The sequence below is a fragment of the Sorex araneus genome, chromosome 4 (genome assembly GCF_027595985.1).
Source record: "Sorex araneus isolate mSorAra2 chromosome 4, mSorAra2.pri, whole genome shotgun sequence".
NCBI classification, from domain to species: Eukaryota; Metazoa; Chordata; class Mammalia; order Eulipotyphla; family Soricidae; genus Sorex; species Sorex araneus.
The window spans coordinates 151,689,301-151,716,601 of NC_073305.1; the positions used below are offsets into that span (position 1 = coordinate 151,689,301).

The 27,301-nt window shown below is 42.1% G+C and overlaps 2 protein-coding genes across 17 annotated transcripts in view; one reads left to right on the forward strand and one right to left on the reverse strand.

The window, feature by feature from the left end:
* Positions 1–1,459: 1,459 nt before the first annotated feature.
* LOC101542863 (STING ER exit protein) lies at positions 1,460–10,246 on the reverse strand. 13 transcript variants are annotated; one of them, XM_055134550.1, is made up of 5 exons: positions 10,106–10,231; positions 9,466–9,546; positions 8,395–8,591; positions 6,753–6,825; positions 1,460–2,690 (listed from the first exon to the last, which is right to left on the reverse strand). In XM_055134550.1, exon 5 carries the CDS (start codon positions 2,667–2,669, stop codon positions 2,001–2,003), a length of 669 nt encoding a protein of 222 aa, XP_054990525.1. In that variant the 5' UTR covers positions 2,670–2,690; positions 6,753–6,825; positions 8,395–8,591; positions 9,466–9,546; positions 10,106–10,231; the 3' UTR covers positions 1,460–2,000. The 13 variants fall into 13 exon arrangements, with proteins under 13 accessions (XP_054990525.1, XP_054990516.1, XP_054990519.1 ...); XM_055134541.1 differs by having other exon boundaries at positions 6,753–6,870; XM_055134544.1 differs by having other exon boundaries at positions 6,753–6,873.
* A 199-nt stretch (positions 10,247–10,445) lies between these two features.
* NCOA7 (nuclear receptor coactivator 7) overlaps positions 10,446–27,301 on the forward strand; it is a 175,377-nt gene continuing 158,521 nt past the window's right edge. For 2 of the 4 annotated variants that reach the window (XM_055134538.1, XM_055134536.1), the window contains exon 1: positions 11,147–11,281. The gene's annotated coding sequence lies outside the window, so the exon portion shown is untranslated. Of the gene's footprint in view, positions 10,584–11,144; positions 11,282–27,301 lie in introns of those variants that run through there. The other 2 variants (XM_055134537.1, XM_055134535.1) reach the window with 2 other exon arrangements.

Below are 27,301 nucleotides of genomic sequence, written 5' to 3' on the forward strand. Positions count from 1 at the left end.
CTTATATATCACAATTTTTTATTCATTCATCTGATTTTGAACATTTGGGTTGTTTCCTTCTCTTGGTTATTGTAGTAGTGAACCTAAGTGTACATATATCTTTTTGAATTAATAATTTTTGGTGAGTAGATACCTAGAAGTTTGACAGTCTGGTCAGATGAAGGGCCCATAATTACTTTTTTGTTTTAGGGACCCGGCTGCTGGTGTTCATGGCTTACTCTGAGATCTGTATTCAGGGACCATTCCTGCTAGGGCTCAGACCATCTGGGATGCTGGGAATAAAAGGTGGGTCAGCCATGTACAACACAATCATCTTACCTGTTGTTCTACCTCTCTGTCCTCATTAATATTTTTTTTGAGAAATTTCTGTATTGTTTTCCACAGGAGCTGGACCAGATTCCATTCCCACCAGCTGTGAATGGAGGTTCTTTTATGCTACCCTACCACCAACGCCTGGTGTTTCCAGGATTTTGATGAATGCCATTCTCACTGGTGTGAAGTGACAGCTTGTTTTAGTTTGTGTTTCTCCGCCATTACTAAAAGATAGTGAGCACTTTTTCATATACTATTTGGTCACCTGTATGTCTTTTCTATAACACCTTTAATATTTTTTTTCTTTTTTATACAGGATCCACACAGAAATTGTATGTTACCTTTAGTTATCATATTTCTGTAGTTCCCCCCACCCTTTAATCTGGAAGTTTTCTAATTTTCTGGCAGATCGGGCCAGATAGTGCAGGGGGCAAGGTGTTCGCCTTGCAATTGCTCGACTTGGGTTTGATCCCCAGCACCCCTGAGCTCCCTAGGGACACTCCCTGAGCTTAGAGCTAGGAGTAAGCCTGAGGTGCTGCTTGTGGCCCCAAATCCTAAACAAGTGAAAAGAAGTATTTTTGGACAGGAAAACTGCCTTAAGTGATGTCTTCTCAATGCATTACATCAGAAAGCATACAAATGTTCATGTATTGCAGGAGGCTGGAGCGATAGCACAGTGAGTAGGGTGTTTGCCTTGCACGTGGCCAGCCCGGGTTCGATTCCCAGCATCCCATATGGCCCCCTGAGCACCACTAGGGGTAATTCCTGAGTGCAAAGCCCTGCGCATTGCCAGGTGTGATGCAAAAAGAACAAACAAATAAATAAATAAACAAAAATGCACATGTATTGCATTATTTTAATGGAAAATACAGTGGGCAGAAAAATGCTTCCAACAAAGATGTATCTGTCATTACCCATGAATATGAGAATATGTTACTTTGTATGGCAGATATGATTGTTAAGAATTTGTGATGGAGATTATCTTGGATTTTCCAGGTGGGCTCCGCATCATCACAAAGCAACTTAGAAGTGGAAGATTGAAAAAGGTTAGGTCACATGGTGTGATCTGAGGAAGGCAGAAAGCCCCAGCTTCTGCAGGCTTCGTATATCTTTAGAAGTGGGAAAAGCACACTTTTCCCACTTCTTGTGTCGAAACTCTAGAAAGAAACCAGCCGTGTCAGAATACCCAGACTTTTAGATACATACCAAATTCTGGATTACAAAGCTAAAAAGTAATTATGTTGTTTTAAAATATATATTTATGGTATTTTTTTATAGCAACAGGAAACGACTCTTTTGCCATGTTTACACATTTATTCTGGCATTTTCTTGTCTTTCAAGAAACAAGAACTGGCACTCCAGAATCGACATATTCAAAGTATCTATACAGCTTAAAGAAATTACATCACAGGAATCCAACAAAACGCAAAGCAAGCATACACAGAAATGCTGTGAAAAGCTCAACTCTCTAAAAGCAGATCAGGTGGTCTCACGGGAGCTACTGCATATAGGCATGTCACTGGGAAGCCCCACAGAGCCTCCTGCTGGGGCATAAACAGGAAGAGAGGTCCGTAGAAACAGGGAAATAATAATAATTAAATTTTTTAAAAGAGGAAATAAACCCAAACAACAATTTTCCCTCCCCTCCTGCCGGAAATGCTTCCATCCACCTCTGAGCAAGATCTCGGTCACTTGAACTGGTTGTCAATCAGCGTCCCCTTCATTTTGGCCTTCTTGGCCTCCAGCTCCGCCAGCTCTTGCAAGCGCTTCTTGCTCATGCCTTTCCGCTCCAGCTGCTTCTCAATCACCTTGGCGTTCTGCGCGTACGAGTCGGCCACCTCCCGGGCCTCGATCTCCTCTTCCTCCTCGTCGATGGTGGACACGGTCACCGAGCTGAACTTGCCCATGTCTTTCGTCCGCTTGGTCATCATCACCTTCTTGGGCGGCTCCTGCCTCTGCGTGTAGATGCTCGGGGTCCCGAAGCCCTGGCCGAACTTGACGAGCGCCCCGTCCACGATGAAGGTCACGGCGGCGTTCTTGGGCTGCGCCTGGTAGAAGAGGGGCAGGCCGCACTTGGCACACTTCTTCCGGTACTGCCGCTCCACGCCGTCGGGCCGCCGCAGGTACGTGGTCTCCTCGTCCTCCGTGTTGCAGAACTTGTGCGCGTGCTTGGCCCCGTCAATCACCCGCGACCGATCCCTGGGCCGCATGGGCAGTTTCTCCAACTGGCAATCCAGCACCAGGACCATCTGACCGCACAAGCAGTAGTAGACGTGGAGGGGCTTCTCGCCGTCATCGTATTCTTCCCGATCCCGAGTGTCCGAGCAGACCACTGAGCGCGATACGACTTTGGGCATCGTTCCCAGGTATGCCAGCAGCTAAGTGGTAGGCAAGAAAGAAAGAAAAAAAAAATCAACAGGAAACTTTCACAGTTTCATTTTATGATTGATTGATCTGCCCTATTTCACCACTGCCAATTTGTCTTTTACACATGTAATTAAAAAAGAGAGATTTAAAAAAAGAGAGAAAAAGATATCCATTAAGTGATAGAGACTATAAAGCTCTTTCCTATTTCTCCGCAAACTTTAACCCAGTGGTTTTAGCATCCACTGATGTTTCTTGCCTGAACAATTATTACTATAGCAATTACAAAATGGGGACACTTTAACATTCATTTAAAGAAACTTCCTTTCCTCCCTCTCTGTTTTTTATTAATTAAAAAATCTCAGTCTGGTTTCATCCTTTTTGTTTCATGTTTTTATTTAATGTGTGATATCTTTTGCTATAGGAATATATTTGTTACTATAATCTGTCGCACTACTTATTTAAATCTTCCCCAAATAGCCAGGATTCCTTTCAAACTGGCTCCTGTGTTTGAAATTATTTTGATTCCCTTGTCCCTCTCAGAGAGCCTGGCAAGCTACTAAGAGTATCCCGCCTGCACGTTAGAGCCTGGCAAGCCACCCAAGGCATATTCAGTATGCCAAAAACAGTAACAAATCTCACAATGGAGACGTTACTGATGCCCGATGGAGCAAATCCATGAACCATGAGACGACAGTGCTATAGTGCTACAACACTGTAAACACAAGTGTGTAAATATTCCTGTGTTTCAAAGGTGCTCCTGTACATTTCTGAGCAGCTCGATCTTCACTTCCTGGCACAAAATGTTCCAGGCATACCCTTTACTTTGTAGATTAAGAATAATTAACACTGTCATTTAGAAATATCCTTTTAAAACTTTTTATACTTTCTATTAATATATTTTGAGGTGGTTAATTTTCACTTTCCTTTTTAACTTTTGATAACTGCATGATATTCCATTGTGTACATTTTATTTAAAGTAGTTCCATGTATCCCAGCAGTTTGGTATATTTAGATTATTTCCAGTCTTGCTGTTATTAAAAAAAAAAAAACTACGATGAGTAACACTGGCTCAATATAACTTTTAACACTCATTTTCAAAAAACTTAATTTACTCATAAGGGACACATTTAAAAGAGTTTGCTATGTTGGAATAAAACACCATGGAATTTAATTGAAAATTCAGTTATATTTATTGACAATTTGCTTTTCCATTTTATTTTTAACTAAGAAATGTCAGATACTGTATTAGGTACCAAAGACAGCATAGTGAACAGACAGGTCCCGCTTTTAAAACTTAGACTGTGTAATGCAAGTAAACAAGGAATTACTATGTGGAACAGCAGTGGATAGTAAAAAAATGTATACTATGCTCGAAGTTATTATGTTCATTTAGATGATTTAAAACACATCTTTTTTTATATACACTTTGCTGATGGGAATATAATATGGCACAGTCATTCTCGAAAAAATATTTTGGCAGTTCCTTGTAAAACTAAACATGCACTTACCATATGACCCAACAATTATACTCGTGGGCACATTTCCCAGAGAGATAAAAATTTGTGTTCACAAAAAAAATCTGCCCACAAGTGTTTTTAGCAGCTTTACTTATAATAACCCCAAACAGGAAGAAAATACATCCCTCGGTGGATTAATAGCTGAACTAGCACATTCATACCATGGAATATTTTATTAACAAAAAGCAGATTATTAATATGCATAGTAACTTGTATGGGTCTCAACAGTAATACTTGATAGTGGGAAAACACTTTAAAAGGCTATGCACTGCCTGATTCCATTTACATCACACTTATGAGAATATACAGACATAAGAAAGTTTAGTAATTGACAAGCATTAGAGATGTGCTAAGGTACAGAATACACATGACCTCAAAGGGGCAGACTGTGTGATCCTTGAAGTGATAAACAATTGTGTACCTTAGAGTGGCAGTACAAGAACCTGTGTAAATGATAAAATCGCATTAAAAAAAAAATCCCTACCCTGACTTGAGTATCAATAAAACTGGTGGAATCTGACTAGTCTTTAAAGATTAGCCCAATCTCAGTTTTCTGGCTTTTGATATTGCACTGCAGTTAAGCAAGATATTAGCCCATAGGCTAGAAAGATATCTCAGTGTGCTGAGCACATGCTTTGCATGCAGGAAGTCAGGGTTCTAACCTCGGCCACGCAGCCCCTGAGCATCACCAAGTCTCAACCATAGAGCCAGGAGAAGCCCAAAGTAGCACCTAGTTCAAAAATGGAGTCTTTTTTTTTTTTTTTTAAAGAAACTCCCCCTGGAAGACAACTGGGTGGAAGAAGTGAAGCTGGGAATTTCCCTGTACATTTTCTGCAACTTTCTGTGAATCTATAATTATTTTATTTTTAAAAAAACTACCCTTTCGGTTTATTACACTAGAAATTGCTTTCATACACTAATCCAAACAACTCACCGCTACTTAATGTCATTTTAGCAATTATTTTAAGAATTTATTTCAGAACTTAAGTTATATCTTAGCATCAATATCTTCATATCAGTTAAGGTTTATGGGATATGAGAAAAATATATAGTTGGTCTCAAGCTATTCAATAGATTAGTTTTCAACAGAAAATAAAAAGAGCAGAAATTGTACAAAGGCAAATATTTAAGTAAGCTGTGAACTAAAAAGGGTAAAGTTCTTTGTTAGTTTGGCAGTGCCATTGTAATTACCTACTCAACAATTTCATCTAAATAATCAGTTATAAATTTTGCATGCTGACAGGTATCTAAACAACATCCATGTCTACTCATGTCAGTATTTCCTCAATAAACTCTGCAAAGCTCTTCTCCAATGACAAAGACATTTTTACCATGTTTTTAGATTTTTTAGTTCTGTTTTGGGGCCACACCCATTGGAGCTCGGGCTCACTCCTGGCTCTGCTCTCAGGGATCACTCTAGGTGGGCTCTGGGGACCTATAGGGTGCCCAGGACCGAATCTGGATGAGCCATGAGCAAGGCAAGGCCCTATCTACTGTACTATCTCTCCAGCCCTTGACTTTCGATTTTTATTACAAATGAAGAGAATCAGTGAACCTGTATTTGAACTGATGTACATTTAAACATATGAACCTGTTCATATATTTGAACACTGAATCTATGTATATTCTCAGGACTCAAGGTGCTATCTTTCAGGTGCTGGATCAATGATCCAGTTGTGAAAATGAGCCACTGCTTTTAACACTACTGAATAGCAAACTCTCACTGCCTCTTGGTGCAGGATAATACCCTCACACCTCCAACAGACACTATCAGATACTTGGAGACTCTCAGGTCTTAACCAGCCCAAGTTTGGTTTTGAGAGGTGTTTTTGTGCTAGGAAAAGGACCCGGTTGCCCACGATTTTTGTTAGTTTTGCAGTGCCAGAGTTAAAACCCTGCACTCAAGATATGTGAGGCAAGCATTCTATCACTGAACCACACCCCTGGTTCAATCACTTAAGAATGGACTCTAAGGCTGGAGTGATAGCAGAGCGGGGAGGGCATTTGCCTTGCATGCGGCTGATCTGGGTTCGATTCCCAGCATCCCATATGGTCCCACGAGCACTGCAGGAGTAATTCCTAAGTGCAAAGCCAGGAGTAACTGCTCTGCATTGCTGGGTGTAACCCAAAAAGCAAAAAAAATATATGCCAAGCACAGAGGAGCAGGGAGCAGTCCCCAAGCCCCCTCCCAGATAAATGAAATAAAAAATAAGAAATGAATTTACTTAGTGCCAGCTTGATCTCAAGCTCATCACCCAACATATAACTGTCGGCTGTAAATACCGTTACCAAGAAAACTTCCAAAGTTTCCATTGTTCAAGTGATTGTGAGCTTATGACGTATCCAAGGAGCCTTTTGTTTTTGAAAAGTATTAAAGTAGAATTTGCCAATGTTCCTGTACTTTTTGTTCTGTGAGAGAATACCAGTGTTGTGACTAAAAACATATGCATTAGCCACACTTAACTTCAACATAATCTTTAGAGGAAAAAAAAATGGACATTTATGACAACAATTGCTTTTGTTGGGTGATGATTCTAGAAGCTATAAAATACTTACCTGAGTCAGCCAGAGCCGAAGGGTGCGCTGCTTCTCTCATATGCCAAAATCTCATCACACTGAGTCCTTCATTCTGGAGTGAGAGGTCAGTTCGTGCTAAATGGCACTAGAGTGATCGCTACTTTCAAAGGGAATAAAAAGATCAGTTTACATATTTAATAGAAACCCATAAAATCAATGTCGCATTGCCTTGATCTCACCTTTTTCCTTCGTTGCATCATTTGTCAAGAACCTTTTATTAGCCAGATACCATGAAGGGTACCAATGTTAAAATTTCTTAAAAAATTATTGTAATCATGTTATCTGTTATAGTAACAGTTAACTTTATAAAGGCTATATTCTAGATTTTAACCTAAGCACCATCCATTAATTCATTTCATCCCTCCTTCCTTCCTGTAAAATTCACTGATTAAAGTTCTATAATCACCCCCTTTTATAGATAAAGCAGCTGAGGTTAAGTGATTTACTCAGCAGATAGTAGAATTGTACACTGAAGCCAGAATCTAAATTCTTAGATTCCATATTCTTAAGAGTACAAATTCTAACAATTTTTGATTTGTAGTGTACATATTTTCTCAAAATATGTAATATAACCAGCTTCTGTCTTTTATTTAGAGCAGTATTGCCCCAAATCATTTTTTGCAGTAAAAAAGTATTTTTATATGCCATCCAAAAGAGGAAAAGAGTGTTCATGAGCCACATGTGGCTTTTCTGCACTTGAAATGTGACTAGTGGGATTCAACAACAACAACAACAACTATATTTAAATTTCACTGGCCATGTATGACTAAAGCAGTATTGCTGAGACATATTTAGAGAATGAGGAAATGATTTAATTTCTTCTCATTCCTCCATATAAATAAGGCTTAGATAAATCAATAAATACTGTGTTACTGAGACAAAGAATCTTAAAGGAGGAAATTCACCTCCATCCCCAAGCTAGGGCATAGACATATTATACTGTGATTTTTCACTGCAGTACAAGAACATAATATAGCATGTAGTCCTAGAGGAGTACATGCAGATAGGAGAGGGTCCTTAAGTTATGCGCGTTGTTTTTCAAAGGCTCTCATTTTATAATTGACAGTTACTACTCTTAAAATGCATACTTGAACATTGGAAAGATAATCAGGCATCAGGAGAAGGTAGGGTGCTAGCCTTGCATGCAGTAGGTTGATTCCCTGGTACCCCACACGGTACTAAGCCCCTCAGGAATGATCCCTGCACACAGGGCCAGGAGCAAACCCTCATTTTGCTGTAGCTGGGTGCAGCCCCCAAACCAAAAAATAAGATACATACTTATTTATACATTTCTAATTTAAGAAATCACTAGTTCCCTCCACACACACACTGTCCCTTTCCTCTGCTGTGAGGACTATGACAAGTGATCCTGGAAATGATTGATTGAGCAACTGTGCAGTTTGGGGGCTTGCCAGGGGGCACACTCCTTTAGTTTTGGTGCCACAGTGTCCCCCTGGGAGGGAGGAGGATCGCGCCATGGCCAAGATGCTTGCATCTCTTCTCCTTTCCCTCTCCTTCTCCCTCTCCCTCCCTCTTCCCACTCTCCTTCCCCCAAACCCCCACCCCTCTCTTTTAGTACTTGCTGACTTCTGTACTCTGCAGTCTTGATGCTCACACATACCTGACTGTGGTGCAACCAGAAATCTCTTTTGGCATCTGGATTCAAAAGAGCAGAGTTGGCAGGACTCTGTCTGCACATTCAGGGGGCAGCAGCTATGGTAAGTAAATTCTGTCTCAGCTTTGCGAGGCGAGAGCCTCAGCACTGAACCATCTCCCTCCTGCCTCCTCGCTCATTTATTTCTGGACAAAACACGCTGCCTAAATAAAACAGAAGAGGACACTAATGGCAAAGGATGGAAAGCACTAAAGAGTGGCAATTCAATGGACATTTCCTACAGAAATTACATTCTATGACAGACTTCTATGCAAACTATATAAGAGAATATAGCACTGTAGCACTGTAGTCCAGTTGTTCATCAATTTGCTTGAGCCGGCACCAGTAACGTCTCCATTGTGAGACTTCTTGTTACTGTTTTTGGCATATCGAATAAGCTATGGGTAGCTTGCCAGGCTCTGCTGTGAGGGCGGGATGCTTTCGGTAGCTTGCCGGGCTCTCTGAGATGGACAGAGGAATCAAACTTGGGTCCGCCGCGTGCAAGGCAAACACCCTACCCGCTGTGCTATCTGTATGGACTGGAGCAACAGCAGTCTGTATAAAAGAATAACTGCTAAATTCTCATCCACTCTGGCTATCACTAATCATCCCACATATACATTCTTGTAACTAAGTTGTTCTGAATTTGAATAATAAATACTATCATTTGTGTTTCCCGACTGCAGTCAGTGCAGCTTCTGCCCTGCAATTCAAGGGGCCTGTGTTTAAAAATTAACAATTAAAAATTAATGGAAAATCTATTTGCCCTTCTAAAAAACTAACCTTATGTTGAAGTATGGTGGGGCCTCCCCAGACTGCGCCCTATTCAATGCAAGGGCCTGAGGATGTGGTGATGCTTAGGTCCTGTGGTGCAGGGGATTATACAGATGACAGTGATGGGGATATGGGACATCCAGGCCTGTGCCGGGATGCGTGGGGACCAGATGGTGCCAGGATGGAACCCATGCTACACATACGCACCCGCCGCTGTACTATAGCTGCTACAGTACTATGGCCATACTGTACTATTTTACTTACTAAAATCCTGACAGCACTCATCAAAGAAGACAGGAACTCAGCTTCTCTGGATGTCACAAACCAGGTTCTACAAAACCTTTTCTATAAAAAAACAACAAAACCCAAGTGGTGCTTGGAGATCATTCCTGGTGGGGCTCGGGCGACCAAATGTGGCTTTCGGGATGGACCCTAGGTCAGCCTTGTGCAAGAAAAGCACCCTAAGTCCCTAAGTCCTCTGGCTCAGGCCTCGGTTCTATTATACTTTACAAGCCCACTTCCCCTTTGAAAATAATTTGCATCTAACACAACAGAAAAAAAAAAAGAAGAAAAAAATTTTAATTCTTCACCTTCAAACCAAAAAGAGATAAATCTGCCGCCCAATTTTTCTACATCCTCGAGACAGAATTGGGTGTTTCCCCACCCCCCCCCCCCGCACCTCCCCCCCAAAACACACACACACACACACTCACACTTTTGCAAGCTGGTATACGGAGCACTTACAACTGAAATTCGAAAGCCACTGTTGCTGAAGGCTTGTGCCAGCCTGCCTCGCCAGAGCCTGGTAGAGCACAAGCCGAATCAGCAACTAGGCGCCCGCTATCTCGTCTGCCTGTGTGTGTGGTGTGTGCCCGCGCGCGCGCGTGGCCTCTGGCACACCAACCTTATCAGACCAGCTGCAGGCCGCGGCTTGAGGGTTTCTCTGTGTATACGGGCAAACCTCACGTCTAGATACTTCGGGTCATCCTGGCCTTGTTGGCCGTGAGGATTTAGAAGGGACACGAACCGCGAATGAGCATGGGCCCCGTAGCAGATGCAGATCCTCCCAAACCGGGCTTTCTCAAGGAGGGCCCGGCCGCCACATTCTCATTGCAATGATCGCAATCTGGCAGCCCCTGGATGCTGTACCCGGGACGGGAGCCGGAGGGGGGAGGAGAGGGTAGGCCCGTCTGCGAAATGCAACACCGCGAAAGGACGCAGCAGGGTTGAACCGACTGCAGCCGGGGATCCCAGAACAGGAAGGAAACTCCCGGCTTTTCGGCTCGGGAGGACGGTTTAACTCCAGTTCTGCGTTCCGAGCCTTCCCGGCCACGAAAGGGGGTGGCGGGCGCAAGCCGCGTGCGGGATGTGACGCCGGGGAGGTAAGGCCACGGTGCTGGGGGCCCGGCCGCCCAGCCGCCCGCCGTCGGAAGGCGTCACCCAAGGGCCCAGGCCTGCAGAGAGGCCGCGCGCGCAGCTCTCCGGGGCGGAGCCGCGGGGCCCGGCTCGGGGCCGGGCCTCGGCCGCTGGGGGTGGAGGGAGTGTCCTGGCCGGGGGGCGCCCGAGTGCGGAGGATGCTGCAGCTGCAGCCCGAGCCGCCCAGCACCGCCGCCCAGCTCGGGGGCCCCCGCCGCGGCCGAGGGGCGCTGAGCGTGGCGGCGCGGGCCGGGCGGAGCTAGAGGCGGGCGTCTGCACCGCGTCGCGCCGCTCGCCGCTCCCCTCGCGGGCCGGGGCGGCCGATCGCGTCGCGGCTGGGTGCCCTGACCGTGGGCGCGGCTGCAAGGGTGGGCGAGACGCCGCCGTGGGGGAGAGGCCCGAAGAGTCCCGCCGGTGGCCGCATTCACCAGCGCCGGACGCTGGTCGCCGGGGCCGCGCGACGGTGCTCCAGCCGCCTCCTCCTCGTCCTCGTCCTCCTCCTCCACCACCCCTTCTTCCTCCTCCTGGGCTCACCCCCACCCCTCCGCATCCCGCCTCGGGGATGCGCTCCCCCGCGCCGAGCAGCAGAGGCCACCGCTCCCAGAAATGCGTGTGCCCGACCCCCTTCTCCCAGACCCGAAGAGCGGGCGCCCCGGCCCTGTAGGTAGGTGGGTGAGGCGGGGACTCGCCCTCGCGGGCGCCTGCAGCAGATGCTGCCGCTGGGGACTGGCCCCGGGGCTGGGGCTGGGGCTCGCCGAACTTGCCTCGCGCAGAGGGGCGCCAGACGCCGGGCGCAGCCCTCCCAAGCCCCGTTTAACCTGGCCACCACTTCTGCAACGGCAGCGCAGGAGAACCTCGCTGGGGTGGGATGCGCGTGCGGACGGGGGCGGGGAGGACAGGTGGCCTGGGACTGTATTGGCCCGGGTGCGAGGCGTGGTGGTGGTGGTGGTGGTTGGTGTGTGTGTGTGTAGGAGTGTGTGTGTGTGTGGGGGGGTGCATTTTCAACATTTCAGGTAGAAATGTTATTATATTCCCCCCTCGCTCCCCTCCACACCGGGCTGGATTAGCAGACTCGATCTTCCTCTTTGAGCCCAACTTGTCCCCTCGCAAAGCGTTATTTGAGTGGCTTACTGTAGTCGCTGGCGATTGTTGTGTATTTCTGAGCTGGCTGGGTGAAATAAACTATCTCGATCTCTTGCAGTCGCCACGTTAGGGCGAGATAGGTTGGAGAAGGGACTGTGAGACGCCACGATTTGGGGGACCCAAGTGAGGCGGGGTTGTTCGTGTGTTGCCACTTGGAGCCACTTTCGGTGAAGGGGCACGAGTGGCAAGTTTGATACAGGTGTCGGGAGTTGAGGATCCGCTGGAAGGATGCAGGGAGTCGGCCAGCAGAGGCAGCCGAGTGCCCAGCGTAACTTCCAAAGAGGTGTTATGGTCTGTGTTTTCGAGAGAAACTGGTTTTGAATGTTCTTCTCCGTCGAGTGCCAAAAGTTCAGGCGGCAGAGCTTGAGCTGACCCCCTGCGCACGGCGACCCCCCCTTGCCTCCCTTTGTTTTCTACCCAGCGCTAAGCTTTAGAGTTTTGGAAAGTTGAAAGAGGTCTGCAGAGTTTTGTTGATGTGTTAAGGTTTAGCTCTCTGGGAGGAGGTGAGTAATGGAAGCTGCGGGAGGGCAGCGTTTTCCTCTTGAGGATGTTAAATCCCGCCACCATCTCTTGCTCATTAGTTATTTGTTGAGTGAACTGTTCCAAGCCTTATATAAAGCAACAGTTTTGCCTTTGCAGGGATTTATTCTGTGGCTGTTGCGGTTTAACTGGATTGGGAAAAAAAAAAACAGTTCTTCGTTTAAATAGGCACATTTGGCTATCTTAAAACAATTTTGAATTTTGACATGTTAGGACCATATGCTCTCCCTCATTTGGGACCTGTGTGTTATTAAATGAGGCAGTTATTTCCAACTTCTAATAGTTTATTTCATGGCTAAGATGGCAAGCTTTCCAGTCTCCATGGTAATCAAACATATCTTAAACTCACACACAGTGTTTTTTAAAGTGCAATTCAGGTTAAAAAGGAGGATTCAGAGTTACCCCAGAGCTTAGGGTGATTTGGTTAATAAGTGACATGTTAACTTGTTTTAGAATTGAGTTGCTGCAGTTGTTCTATTTTAATGAGTTTCATTCCAGGTTAAAGTAAAAAAATAAAATAAAATAAAGTGCTAAGAAGTATCTTGTTCCTAAATGATTCTAAGGATCTCGCCCAGAATCACTTTTTCATCTGTATGGGGTTTCTTCACACATATAAGTGTGTACCAGTTTCCCAGTTGGAGAACCAGGAATTTGTGAAGTTGGGATTGGAAGACTCAGTTCCTTTCTGCTTGTGAATTGTATGTCATCTTGGAAAATGGCAAGGATAGTGTGACATTTCATTTTCTTTTTTCACTGTGATATTTTCTTATCTTGATTTTGCTTTCATGTGAGTTTTATGAGTAAGCATAAGCCTCTTTTCTAGTTTGTTTTTAGTGGGGGAAGGTGTGGGGGTGCTCCCAGGCTTAGAAGGTCCCCAACAGGTCAGTGCAGGAGCCTGGGGATTCAGTGATGCTCTGGCCTGTTATTCTCTGGGACCACCAGACCTGTATGCAGTGCTGCTCAGTGACTATGTGCCGGGGTTAAACCCACCTGTCCTAACTGCTATATTGTCCCCTGTACTATGGCCCCTCTTTAGTTTTATTTTGTTTTTGTTTTGTTTTGTTGACCAGTTATCTGAGTGGTCCAGCAATTTCTTTCTTTCTTTTTCTGCCCATTGTTTTCACTGCCCTTACTACATATAATGCAAAAGACTTTTTCTCGCAAATGTATGGTTCTCATATTTATTAAAAATGTTTTCCTAATCTTTTTGGGTTAGGAATGAGTGCTTTTTCTCAGGGAAGGTGGGTGGCATAGGGGTTGGGCCACACACAACTGTGCTCAGGGCTCACTCCTCTCTGTGCTCTGGCATCGCCCCCTGGTGGTGCTTGAGGACCATTTTTGGTGCTGGGATTTGAACCAGGGTCAGCCTATGTTCTAAAGAATGTCACTGTCACTGTCATCCCGTTGCTCATGGATTTGTTCAAGCAGGCACCAGTAACGTCTCTCATTGTGAGACGTATTGTTACTGTTTTCGGCATATCGAATACACCACAGGTAGCTTGCCAGGCTCTGCCGTGCAGGCAAGATACTCTCAGTAGCTTGCCCGGCTCTCCAAGGAAGCTCGGACATGGGTCAAAAGCAAATGCCCTACCTCTGTGCTATCGCTGCAGCCCTCTAAGGAATGATGAGCACTTGTAATTCAAAGTAGTAAGACCACGGGAGCTGACAGTGGGAGAAAACTTATAAAGAAATGCCACCGTCATCCCGTTGCTCATCTATTTGTTCGAGCGGGCACCAGTAACTTCTCTCATTAAGAGACTTATTGTTACTGTTTTTGGCATATCCAATACGCATGGGTAGCTTGCCAGGCTCTGCCGCGCGGGCTCAATACTCTCGGTAGCTTGTCGGGCTCTCAGAGAGGGGTGGAGAAATCGGATTCAGGTCGGCTGCATGAAAGGGGAGCACCCAACCGCTGTGCTATTGCTTGTTAAAACAAATTTCCCAGTGAAATTACTAAATTTTACCCACCTTCATTTGTACTTAAATGAAGTACAATAATTGTACTTAAATTAAGGACAATAACTTAGCACCTAATTGATGTTCTTCTTTGTTCATTTTAAATCTCCTTTAAAAAGAGCCCCCAAGGTTACAGTAAACTATAGTTTTATTTTTCTGTTTGTTTCTGAGCCATACTCAGTCCTCCTCAGTAAAATTTCTCTGGGCTCTGTACTCAGGAATTACTCTTGGCGATGCTCCGGGGAAGGTATGCCTTGCTTGGGGGTGGAACCCAGATCTACCACTTGCAACACAAGCCCCCTACCCACTCTACTGTTGCCCTGGCCTCTGCAGTAGTTTTTGGTTTTGGGGGCCCACATCCAGCAATGCTCAGGGCTTACTCCTGGCTACACTCAGGAATCACTCCTAGCAGTGCATGTAGGACCATATGGGATGCTGATGATCAAAATCACCAGCTGCGCACAAGGCAAGTGCTGTACAACTGCTCCCACCTCGAGCAGTATTATTTTTCTTTGTATCAGATGATAAACTTTTGTTCATTTCACACACAGGAAGTTGAGCACTGTGGGGGCACTCTTAGTTTTGTAATAATTCAAATAAATGCTGATTTCCAGTCTCAGGAGGGGGAAAAGCATTTTCCTGTTTGTGTCTGGTATCCAAATGTGCCATGCCTCTGTGATTGCATGGCTCAATGGGGTCTCATTTTCGTGCCTTCTGCACATCTGGAATGCAGTTTAGAAGACCTGGATTAACTCTTTAAGTTCCATGCCTCAGATTTTGTTCCTTGAAACTTCTATCTTTTCTCACTGAATGTTTACTTTTTAAATTTAAACCCATAATTTTTGTTGTTTACGTCTATTAGGAATCCCCTCAATATACAGATGTTGCAGTCAAACGTTACAGGCAAAGAAAAGGGCCCTAAAAGAAAATTAGTATGACCTTGAATTTCAAATAGTAGGGATTGGAGAAGAACTCTTGTGTGCAAATCTTCCCTTAACAGTTGAGTGGACTGCCTTTGTGTTTGTACATGCCAGAGACTATGGATTGTCTGCTGATAATTTTGATAAAAGATTGAGTAGTTATGTTTGTAGAAGGCTAATTGAAAGAACTCCCCCTCCCGCCCCCTCCATCTCCCAGGCCCCAGACACTTTCAGTTATAGGTGTTAGGTTAAGAGTCTAACCAGATCTTCAGAAACATCATTATTTGTTTTGCATATTTGACCCCTCTCCCTTGTGCTTGCCTTGAAGGGTTCTATTAAGAAGCTTAGTCCTAAGAAACCTGTTGCTAAATTAGTTGAGAGCTGATTAGGATCATGGTCCTTTCGACAGCTCCTGTTTGAAAATTCATGCAGTAACAATTCACTCACCCCAAGATGTCAAAGAGAAGCTTTACTTCCTTTAACAACAAAGCTGGTCTTTATTTGCATGACACAAAACTAGAGTCAAATAAATGGTTATATTTTATTTTTATGATTGGCAGCTAAAAAGTGTAGTCAAATTTGCAACTCAATTTTAATACCACCATTAAAACCTATGACAATTGATGTTCTAACATTTCCTGGGTTTTTTTAAAAAGCATTTTATCGAAGTCCTGGGATTTACAGTTCTGTTAATCACACTTTTCATGCGTACCTCATTTCAGTATTTATGCATAATTACACCTATCATCAGAAAGCCACACCCCACTCCCAACGCCTCCTTGTCCTCTGAATGTAAGCTCAGTTCTATAGACAGAATCCTTGTTTCAATGACTTTGACCAATTTTTGTTCCATTACTTATGTTTCTTTTTTATTCCACATATGGGATATTCTGTGTGTGTGTGTCTGTGTGTGTGTGTGTGTGTGTGTGTAGGTGTAGGTGGTGACACCTACATAAAGATGAAGAGATCTAAATACCTGAAAATCCTCAGAATTGTAAATCAGTGATATGTTGATAGTATATTTTTTTTCAAAAGTTGTCTTTTTTAGAGGCATATAGATTCAAGTAAATAATAGAAATAATTCTGTACTAATGCATTTTAAAGTTTACATGAAATAGGTAAATCCTGCAAATAAAAAATTTACTGAGAGTGAAGAGAATTTAAGAAAATTTAAAGGAGAAAATCTTATTTAGATTTGGCCTATAAAAGAATAAATTGTGTTTTATATAAGAAGGAATATTGGCATATTAGAAAATATAGCTGCTGCTTATGTATCTGCATTAGTAAGTAAAAGATTATAATAAAAATCTGAATGCAAAAAATAACCTTATTGGACAGAACATTCAGTATAAATAAAATGTTAATTTGTTACTGAAAATGTATAAAATTATTCAACTGAGAGTAAATAGCACTGTAGCACTGCCTTACCTCGAGTGGGCACCAGTAACGTCTCCATTGTGAGATTAATGGGATTTGAGATTAACGGGATGTGAGATTTATAGGACTGGAGTGATAGCACAGCAGGTAGGGCATTTGCCTTGCATGCTGCCGACACGGGTTCGATTCCTCTGTCCCCTCGGAGAGCTGGGCAAGCTACCAAGAGTATCCCGCCCACACGGCAGAGCCTGGCAAGCTACCCGTGGCATATTCTATATGCCAAAACAGTAACTGGAGTAAGTAGACAGGAGTAAACATACTTTTCTTAATCTAGTGGAGGGCAACCGTAAGTGCCGTAAGTGATTGCCAAACTCAATAGCACATGATGAGAAGTTGTCCTGTCCTTTAAAGAATCTCCTTTAACCTTCTGGCAAAATTGGTTTCAAGGTTATGAATTCCCTAAACTGTTGCCTGTCCATGAAGCTTTGTATCATTCCTTCAAATCTGAATGATAATCCAGCTGGGTAGAGTATCCTTTGTGAGGTGTTCCTTGCACTGTGGGTTTGTACTCTATCCCTCCATTCTCTTCTGGCTCAGAGAGTCTCATTTGATGGGTCTTCTTTGAATCCTGTGGGCTTTCCTTTGTATGTCAATTCCTGTTTTCATCTTGCTGTTTTCAGTATTCTTTCTCTGTCTTTGGGTTTTGTCATTCTGAGCCGTATGTCTTGGAGTTTTCCTAGTTAAGTCTATTTCCTCAGGGACTCTTTTGGCCTCTTGAATTTGGTTGGCTGTTCCTCAACTCTGGGACATTCTTAATTGTGATTTCCTTAACTATGGGTTCTTCAACAGATTTGCCTTCCTGGTTCTCTGGGACTCAGATGATTCTTACAGTGTTCCCCTTGAGCTCGTCCCATAGTTCTCTGGTGACATTTCCTTGTGTCTTAAACATCTGTTCTACTTTGTTTTCTCTTGATTCTGGCCTAATTATATATTTCCATTTTACTGAGTGTATTTTAAGCTAACTCACATGTCTTATGGAACAAGGCAAAGTATGAAACATAAAACAAAACGAATTTTGCAGAGCATGTGCAGAATTGATCTCTGGACACAGTTCATATTGATTGTAAGATTAATTGGTTATATAACTTTATGTTGAACACATATTAGAAATGTAGTATTTGCACTTATTTTATAGCCAGATGGAAAACAATGTTACATAGTTTTGCAACTCAGTTATGCTTTTTTTAAAAATAGCTAAAGGTATGCTCATTTATCACTGAAGTTCATAAAAGGATTTCATTTAAATCCATATTTTTAGAATACTTGCTTTATATGCTATGTTAGCTTTAATAAGGGATTTATTCCATATAATAAAAACCATATTTTGTCAAATGCTAGCCTCTGTTATCCTAATTCTCACCACACACACCTGAGATTTGATCTTTTTAACAAGTGATTTATTTGAGAAGTTTGCATTCCCTTCCTTTTTCAGATTATTTATCCATGCAGGTATTTAGAGAACAACCTATGAAGTTGGTTAAAATGGAATTATATTTTGTGTGTGCGTGTACATATATGTGCATGTATATGTGTGTGCATGTGTGTGTATACATACTCAGGACCAAGTCTATTTGGCATGCTTATTACAAAGCAACAGAAAGTAAAATTCTTTTCAAGAATGAATCAAGAACTCAATCAATGCAGGAGCCCTTGGGATAAAAAATAATTTGAATTCAAAGGTGCAGCTTGAAACAATAATGAGTTTGGGGGAGAAATCTGGGCAGGTTTTTATATAGCAACATCTTGTTTTGATAATTCCCATGTCTTAACTTTTTTTTTCAAATACATAATACCTTCATGTGGTTCAAAATGTATAAATAGGTATACAATGAACAAATTCACTCTCATCTGTTTTCCCTCTCTAGGCCAGTGATACCCATTCCACGGGAATCCCCAGTGACACTTTAAGTCAGCCTGATCATTGTATCTCCTATATATTTCTTTATTTGCTCTTTTTGTTTGTTTGTTTTTTGGGTCATCTGGCAATGCACAGGGGTTACTCCTGGCTCTGCACTCAGGAATTACTCCTGGCGGTGCTCAGGGGACCGACCATATGGGATGCTGGGAATCGAACCCGGGTCGGCCGCATGCAAGGCAAACGCCCTACCCACTGTGCTATCACCAGCCCCTCTATTTGCTCTTTTATTCTCTTCGATGCTTTGGACTCATGACTGCTTTTTAGCTTTTATCTCCATTACAGTTCTCCACCTCTCAGACAGTCTTCCTTCTAAATCTGGGAACCTTTCTAAGGCTTCCCATTCTACAAATTAAGAATGTGAACAAGACCTAGGACTTGGGATCTCTTGGATTCTGAGAACCTCATCATCTGACCTTTCACATCAAGCACTAACCCACAGTTGTTCACAGCTAGCTCTCCTTTTCCCCCAGTCACAGTTTAAAACTCAAGTTCTGACATAAAGTTCATAGTGCCTAAAAGAGCAGGCCCTTGTAGAAGAAGGTCTGCTGACATCTCTCAGAGACTATTTTCTGCGGAAACTTAGAATTCATTATGTTTACAATTATATCAATACAATCATTATAATCTAGGGCTTAACACCTGCTAGCCTTGGAGAAATCTTGGGCCTGCTTTGTCACTCATTTGTCTTCTGAAGTCTTGGTTTCCCCATCTGTAAAATAGGTTAGTTGAACTAGATCGGTAAAGCACATCATGTATATCTTCTTTTGACAAATATGACTTTGGTGCCTTCTGGATGCCAGGCTCTAAGCAAACTCTGGAGTTGATGGGTGATGTTTAGAACATAGAACAATATCTAGAATCTAAATGCCTATACCGGAATCCAGTGCTAAAATACAGATTTTTGTAGTATATAAATAATGACTATTCCTATAAACACAGTGCCTATGATTTTTTTCCCTCCATACTACCCCTCCTTAGAACACTGTTCTATTTTTCATTAGCAAGTCACATCAGTTCTGGTGTCATCAAGGGGCCATTCGTAGTTGAAATTCTATAGAACAGAGGCTTTCACATGTAGTGGTGTCTCAGTAGGCAGCCAAACCGAAAACAGGTTATGTATCACAATTATTAAAATACCTTTCTAGTAAAAACTGACTTTAGGCATTGGAATAGGTAAAATAAGATTATAAGCTTGAACCACATGTATCAGATATGTGGTATGTTTGAAATTCTGTTAAGACTTTTCATTCCTTTTCTATTCCCATTCACCCACCACACCTTGTATAATATTTGTTATAACACTATGTTAGTCTTTTCTCAAGCATTGTTTTAACATTTATTAAAAATAACATTTGGGGCTGGGAGTGATAGCACAGAGGATAGGGCATTTGCCTTGCACATGGCCGACCCGGGTTCAATTCCCAGCATCCCAGATGGTCTCCCAAGTACCACCAGAAATGATTTCTGAGTGCAAAGCCAGGAGTAACCCTTGAGCATCACCAGGTGTGACCCCAAAAGCAAAATCAAAAACAAACAAACAAAATAACATTTATTATGATCTTCATCTGAGAGAGTTTCTCTTGGGGCTGGAGAGATAGCACAGCGGGTAGGGCGTTTGCCTTGCATGCGGCTGACCCGGGTTCGAATCCCAGCATCCCATATGGTCCCCTGAGCACCGCCAGGAGTAATTCCTGAGTGTAGAACCAGGAGTAACCCCTGTGCATTGCCGGGTGTGACCCAAAAAAAAAAAAGAAAAAAAAAAGAGAGAGAGTTTCTCTTATGCCTCTGATCCTGGATTTTTCCTTTGTATCCCATACACAATGGGAGGAAAAACCTCCAAGTAGGATGTCACTAAAATTTCAGGGTCTAATAGAAGTAAAGGTCACTCTTAAATACTTGAAAGTGAGCATATTAACCCCAATAGATGATATGAGCAATTTAGAGAGGGAGGCCATCCTGTCCTGTGAATGAAGAAATGTTTCAGTCCAGGCAATCAGAGGTGTACGAGATCCTTGGTTTTATTGTACTGTTTAGCATGCTGTGATTACTGTTGACCGAATAACAGAGGATTCTGAGTGTGAGAATTTAATGGTGTTTTCTCATCGCTGTTCATGTGGAATCCTCTGCCTGGTGGATAATTCCAATCACTTACCAGACTGGCTGTGAAGTGGAAAAATTTATGAGACAACTCCTGTAAGATCTTTCATTTGCCTTCTGTAATTCTGACCTCATGGAGCGGGTGGCAGATTTACTGCTTTGTTTCCCCAGACAAGTTGATACCGGGAATTGAGGGCATCTGTAGTGGTGGTGCAGAATGAATTCTGCAGTAAATTCTAGCCAGAGGGAACATAGAGCCCCAGCCGTACAGTGTAATGCTGGGCTCCGGGGAGGGCCGCTCAGTCCTGTGGTCCCACGTATGTCCCAAAGAGCCTGCAGCCCTCCAGCTGAGTAATTACCCCAGGTGCATTTCTCTGTAGTTCCTACTTGTTAGCAAGCCTAGCTTGGATTATAGCCCACTTCGTATTGGACCCACATGTGGTGGACGGAGCTAGAGCTCTCTCTGTGACCTTTAGATGAGGGTATTCATTTCGTGCCTTCTTGATATAATCACCCCCCAGAGTTTCCACCTAATACTATCACCTTGGGCATTAGGTTTTTAACATATGACTTGGATTGGGGTACACAGACTTCAGCATGTCGTAGGAATGGACTTCACAAAACAGGAACTTAGACATGGCCAAGATAAAAAAAAATTGAGTTTTGTTTTATTTCATCAAAGAAATGCAGATGATAATTTTATTTAAAAATCCCTCATAGGGCTGGAGCCATAGCACAGCGAGTAGGGCGTTAGCCTTGCATGCGGCCGACCGAGGTTCGATCCCCAGCATCCCATATGGTCCCCTGAGCACCGCTGGGAGTTAATTCCTGAGTGAAGAGCCAGGAGTAACCCCAGTGCATCACCAGGTGTGACCCAAAAAGCCAAAAAATTTAAAAAAATAATTAAAAATCCCTCATAAAGTTGAGGTTGGGTCAGATTTCCTTCATAGGTGATAAGTAGCTCAGAATGCCCCATTGGCACCAGAGATTATGAACTCAGAAAGAAATTAGTGATAGGGCTGAATCCAGTGACAAATTGTCTCTGGGAGATAAGCAGGGAGAAGAGTTAAGATTTGGAATCAAATACCTGATTTGGAGTTCGCCTTTACCATAAATCAGCTGTGTGAATTTACCAGGTTGATTTCTCTTCAATACTCTCATCTGGAAGGTAATAATAGCAATCCTCCCACAGAGTATTGAGAATTAGATAAGTTAATTTATGTAAACTACTTGGAACCCCGTCTGTCAGATAAGCATATATTAATATCAAGGAGGCCTTTGTGAAAATGAAAGGCAAATCTGACAGAGTTGTTTTTAAAAATTATTCCTAACTAACATGCAAAATTATCATAATTTTCTTTTAAAATGTACCTGCATAGACAAAAAAAGGACAAAATATTAAAGTCCAGCCCCTTAATGGTATAATAAGCAATTTCACTTGTTTATGTTATCCATATATATTATGGTTACTCTTAGAAATTTCAAAAGTAATCTCATAGAATTTTTTGCTCTTCACTTTTCTTTACCAAATGCATATTCATTCTGACATATTTACTTACTCTTCTTTTCAAGGCTACTAATGTTTCATTTCCTCAACCTTTTCACCCACACACCATCTGTTGGTGTTTTATAGCATTTAGCTCGCTTGCATTCTGTATAGATCAGCCCCACAGCTAGTTCCTCGAGAAGTAGACAAGTGAATTGATTTATGAGATTTTAGCAGTGGTTGCTGTCTCTTGAAAGTTTCAGCCAGAGAATGCTGCTGAATGATGATGTGTTTGGGTACTCCTCCAAATCCCACCTGCCTTTACTCAAGTGAGGTCAGAATACCCAGTACCTAGTTCACACTCCACAGTAATTTCATTCCACAGGCATTTTTGTTGTCCTTATCAGAAATTCCCAATATATATTTTATTATTAAAATATATATATTTTTTCTTTTTTTTTTAAAGAAAATCTGTATCAGGTTCATACTTAACTCCACAAATACTTTCCAAGTGTTTTATGGCCATGTATTTTTATTGATATGTAATATCATTTAGAAAATGAAAATAGGAAATAGATAAATGAAATAGATAATCTGAAAGACAAGACCTTCAGTAACCTACAGTCAGTTCCTGTTAGGGTTTTGTTATGACCAGAACTCAACATAATAAAAATGAACTCTTGTACCTCAAAAGTCAGGTACCTGAGAGCTGGCTTCACAAAAGAGGTGAAACACATCCAAAGAAAACTATTAATTACTGCTTACATAAAAGACACAGAAAATAGAAACATATCCTCTGTTCATGGATTGAAAGGATCAGTATTGTCAAAATGTCAGCCCTACCCAGAGCACTGTGCAGATTCAATATAGTTGTCATAAAAAGATCCATGGCATTATTTTAAAGACCTAGTTCAGATGCTGTTGAAATTTACATGGAGTGATAATCACCCCCTCCTCCCATCCCCATTCAGCCAAAGCAAGCCTAGGAAAAAGAAGACTGGAGAGTCAGAGAGAGAGAACAGCAGGTAATTTATTTGCTTTGACTGTAGTTGTTATGCAGCCAATCCAGGTTCAACCCCCAATACCCCATATAGTCCCCTGAGCACCACCAGGAATGACCATTGGGTCCAAAGCCAGGAGTAAGTCCACAGGGTGTACCCCCTCCCCCCAAAAAAAAACCAAACAAAAATAGGAGGCTCTCTCTCCTACTCTGAATTATACTGTAAAGCTATAGTAATCAAGACAGTATGATAGCTGGCATATAGACAGATTCAGACTGGGCAATAGACTTGAAAGCTCAAGACGTATCAGGTATGTGGCCAGCTAATCAAAGGAGCAAAGTGTGAAGTGGAGCAATAAATGGCACTGGAAAAACTTGTCAGTCACTTGTGAAAAATAAACTAATATCCCTGTTTCATATGATGCATAAAAGTCCATTCAAAATAAATTAAAAGCTTCCACCTTAGACCTGAATCCATGAATTATATTGAGGAAAACATTGGTAGAACCCTTCATGACATTGAATCTAGAAACATCTTCAGTGATTCAGTGTCATTGGCCAAGCAAATCAAAGCAAAGATAAATGGGACTGTATCAAATTAAGAAGCCTCTGCACCTCAAGAGAAATGACAACCAGAATAAAAAAGATAGCCAACTGACTGGGAGAAAATATTTTCCCACTATTCATCAGACTAAAGGTTCCCATCCAAGATATATAAATCACTTGTAAAACAATAAGAATAAATTAGCCCCATCAAAAAAAAATGGAAACAGGGATGAACAGAAACATCCTCAAAGAAGGCAAACAGATAACGGATAGTTATATGAAAAAATGTTTTGCATCACCTATCAGGGAAATGCAAATCAAAACAATGAGATACTACCTCACACTAGTGAGACTGGCACAAAGTTTCACAAAGAATCTCAAAGACATTCCAAAGAATAAAAATAACCAGTGCTGTCATGGATGTGGAGAAAAAGGAAACTTCACATGCTGCTGGTAGAAATGTCCATGGTTTAGCCTCTTGGGAAAACATCATGGATGCTTCTCAAGAAACAATTGAGTGTTCATATGACTCAGCAGTTCCTACTCATGGCATCAACTCCAGGGTCCACAAACTTTATTCATAAGGCATCTGCACTCTTGTGTTTATTGCAGCACTATTCACGTAGCCAAAATCTGGGAACAACCCAAAAGTTCAAGAACATATATGTGACTGTAGAAACTATTGCACATATACATAGTGGAATACTACTCAGCTCTAAAGAAAACATGCAATGTACTGCTATGTGGATGAAACTATAGAATCTGTCATGCTGAGTTAAGTTAATCAGAAGGAAAGGGACAGACACAAAAAGATCTTTCTCATACATGCACTATAGAGAAACATAGTAAAGGAAGTAACTATTACCCAAAGGCAACAGAATCTGAGAACTGGTCTACAAAACTGATCAGTTTGGAGGTCCACTATGTGTGTGTGTGTGTGTGTGTGTGTCTGGTGGAGGGAGTCATATTGAAACATTGTTTTACTTAAAACCCTATCATTAACAGTATTATAAATCACTATGCCTCAAATTAAAAAAATTAAATGCTTGTATAGGTTCAGCATATCATTTTAGGGTGATATGGTTTAGCATACTATATAAATCAGTATCAGAATTTGTGAGGGCATTTACCAAGTTGTGCTTTGGTCACTCTGTATTGTCAAATGAACTTTCATAGCCATTCATGTTGATTGTGGATAAAAGACAACTGAAAGGAAATAAACTTTTGGATTATTTTTTAGTGTTAATTGGCTGCTTCTACACTCTGTTTTGGTATGCCAGACCTTGGTGAACTTCTTTATATAGTTATATATTCGATGTTACTTGATCTTACTAGTAAAAACTATATTATGGATTATGATATTTCAAAGTGTGTATTGTGTTTTTTGTTATTGTGATAATGATGCACAACAGCCTTCAAATACTAGTGGCTAGAACCACAAATACTTATTTTTTATTAATGAATCTTTAGGTTGACTGTGGTTTGGCTATCCTTCTCTGGATTTTGTAGGGCCGGGAAAGACTCCAAAATTGAGGAAGGAGTTTAGATTCATCCCATAAATTTTTATTCTGAGACCCGTGATGAAGAAAAAAACTCAAATTCCTGTAGCATACTCTTCTGAAGGAGAGTGGAGATTTGCCAGGTCTCTTAGACCCTCAAATCAAAAATAGACAAACCATTAAACCCCAGCTTGTTGGTCAAATTAAATCATGTCTGGGTGGAGGCATATACTCAAAGTACTCAAACGAGCGCCACAAGTGGGAGAAACAAAGGGTTTGAGTGTATAATTCTATCAGAAGATTACCCAATGAGAACAATCAAAATCCAGCAAAGAACCTTAAATATTTCTATAAGAACTTTTATATCTAGAAACTTTTATAGTTAATAAACCTTCAAAAGATGTATTTAGGGGCTGGAGTGATAGCATAGCGGGTAGGGCGTTTGCCTTGCACGCAGCCGACCCGGGTTCAAATCCCAGCATCCCATATGGTCCTCTGAGCACCGCCAGGAGTAATTCCTGAGTGCAGAGCCAGGAGTAACCCCTGTGCATCGCCAGGTGTGACCCAAAAACCAAAAAAAAAAAAAAGATGTATTTAAATCATAGACATGGTTTCTAAACCCAGTCTTTTGAGAAGTTAGAATTGAATACCACATACACATTTTTTTTTTTGGCATAAGATGTCATTGTATCAAAATGCTAATTGGATCTCATTACCGGTCCCTTAGACATTTTTTGTGTCATTCAGTATGTTTTCTTCCTGAGCCCACACATTTTTTCACTTGACTATACTGACCAAATCACCAATCCTGCCTGTCTTTTCCTTAGGTATTGAAGTATATTCTAAATTCTGGTAGACTTTCAGACTTCTTAAGCATGCCCTGAAAAGTACTTTTTATTTAGGAGAAAGCTGTTTCTGATTGTTGATTAGTTGGCATACTTGAAATATGACCATGAATGATTAATTTTAGAGATGCCCTACTTCAAACACCTCGCAGCATGGACCCAGGAATTGACCCTTTCCCTCCTAATTGTATGTCTCTGTGTCATGTTTTTTTTGACATCAAAGTTTTTATGATTGTTTAATTTATGCAAATTTTATTTCCCTTGTCAACAGTTTCCTTAGACCGTATTGAGGGCTTTAAAGAAATATACTTAGGTTATAGATAGTGAGGTAGGCATCAAACATTAAATAGAGCCATACATACTCAGTTGACATTGCTTAAAAATATGTGACCGCACTGTTTTCTCAGAGGAAGTGTAAATTGCTTATTGGTACACATGCTTTCCATATAAATATACTGAAAGTACATTTTTGTTTTGTGTCTCTACTAGTGAGTGTGTGCCTGTGCATTTGAAAATGCACACAGTTACAGATACAATTTACAGAAAACAAAGAAGCCTGTGGTCTTCTTATTGAAATGGAGATTTACCTTGTAGAATGAATTTTATATCTCTTGCAGATCTCAAAATACACTCAGGTTTAATTCTTAAAACCTAGTGTTGCAATATCATGCAGAGTGAGCGAAGAATCAGAAGGAGAGGGACAGACGTAGAATGTTTGCATTCATTTGTGGGATATAAAAATACAGTCATCCCGTTGTTTCTTGATTTGCTCGAGTGGGCACCAGTAATGTCTCCATTGTGAGACTTGTTACTGTTTTTGGCATATCGAATATGCCACAGGTAGCTTGCCAGGCTCTGCCGTGTGTACGGGATACTCTCAGTAGCCAGGCTCTCCGAGAGGCACAGAGGAATCAAACCTGGGTTGGCCACATGCAAGGCAAATGCCCTACCCTCTGTGCTATCGCTCCAGTCCATGAAAATACATATATATATATGTATATATATATATATATATATATATATATATATATATATAATCTCCAAGATGGCCAGGGAAGGCCCTGACAGCTCTCCCCCTCGCTGTCCGGGTTTGGTGGGTCTCGGGCCGCTCGCCCAGCCGAAGTGGCTCATGCCATGGGGCAGACGGTTGATTGATCAGTTGCCATTTATTTCATTCTCCCCATACACCTGTTCCAGTCTCTCTGAGCCCCCCATTCTAGTTTCACACTGCCCCTCATTCCCATCTCCTCCTGTCTCTCCCATTCATCTCCCCACACTCCATCTTGCTCCCTGCTCT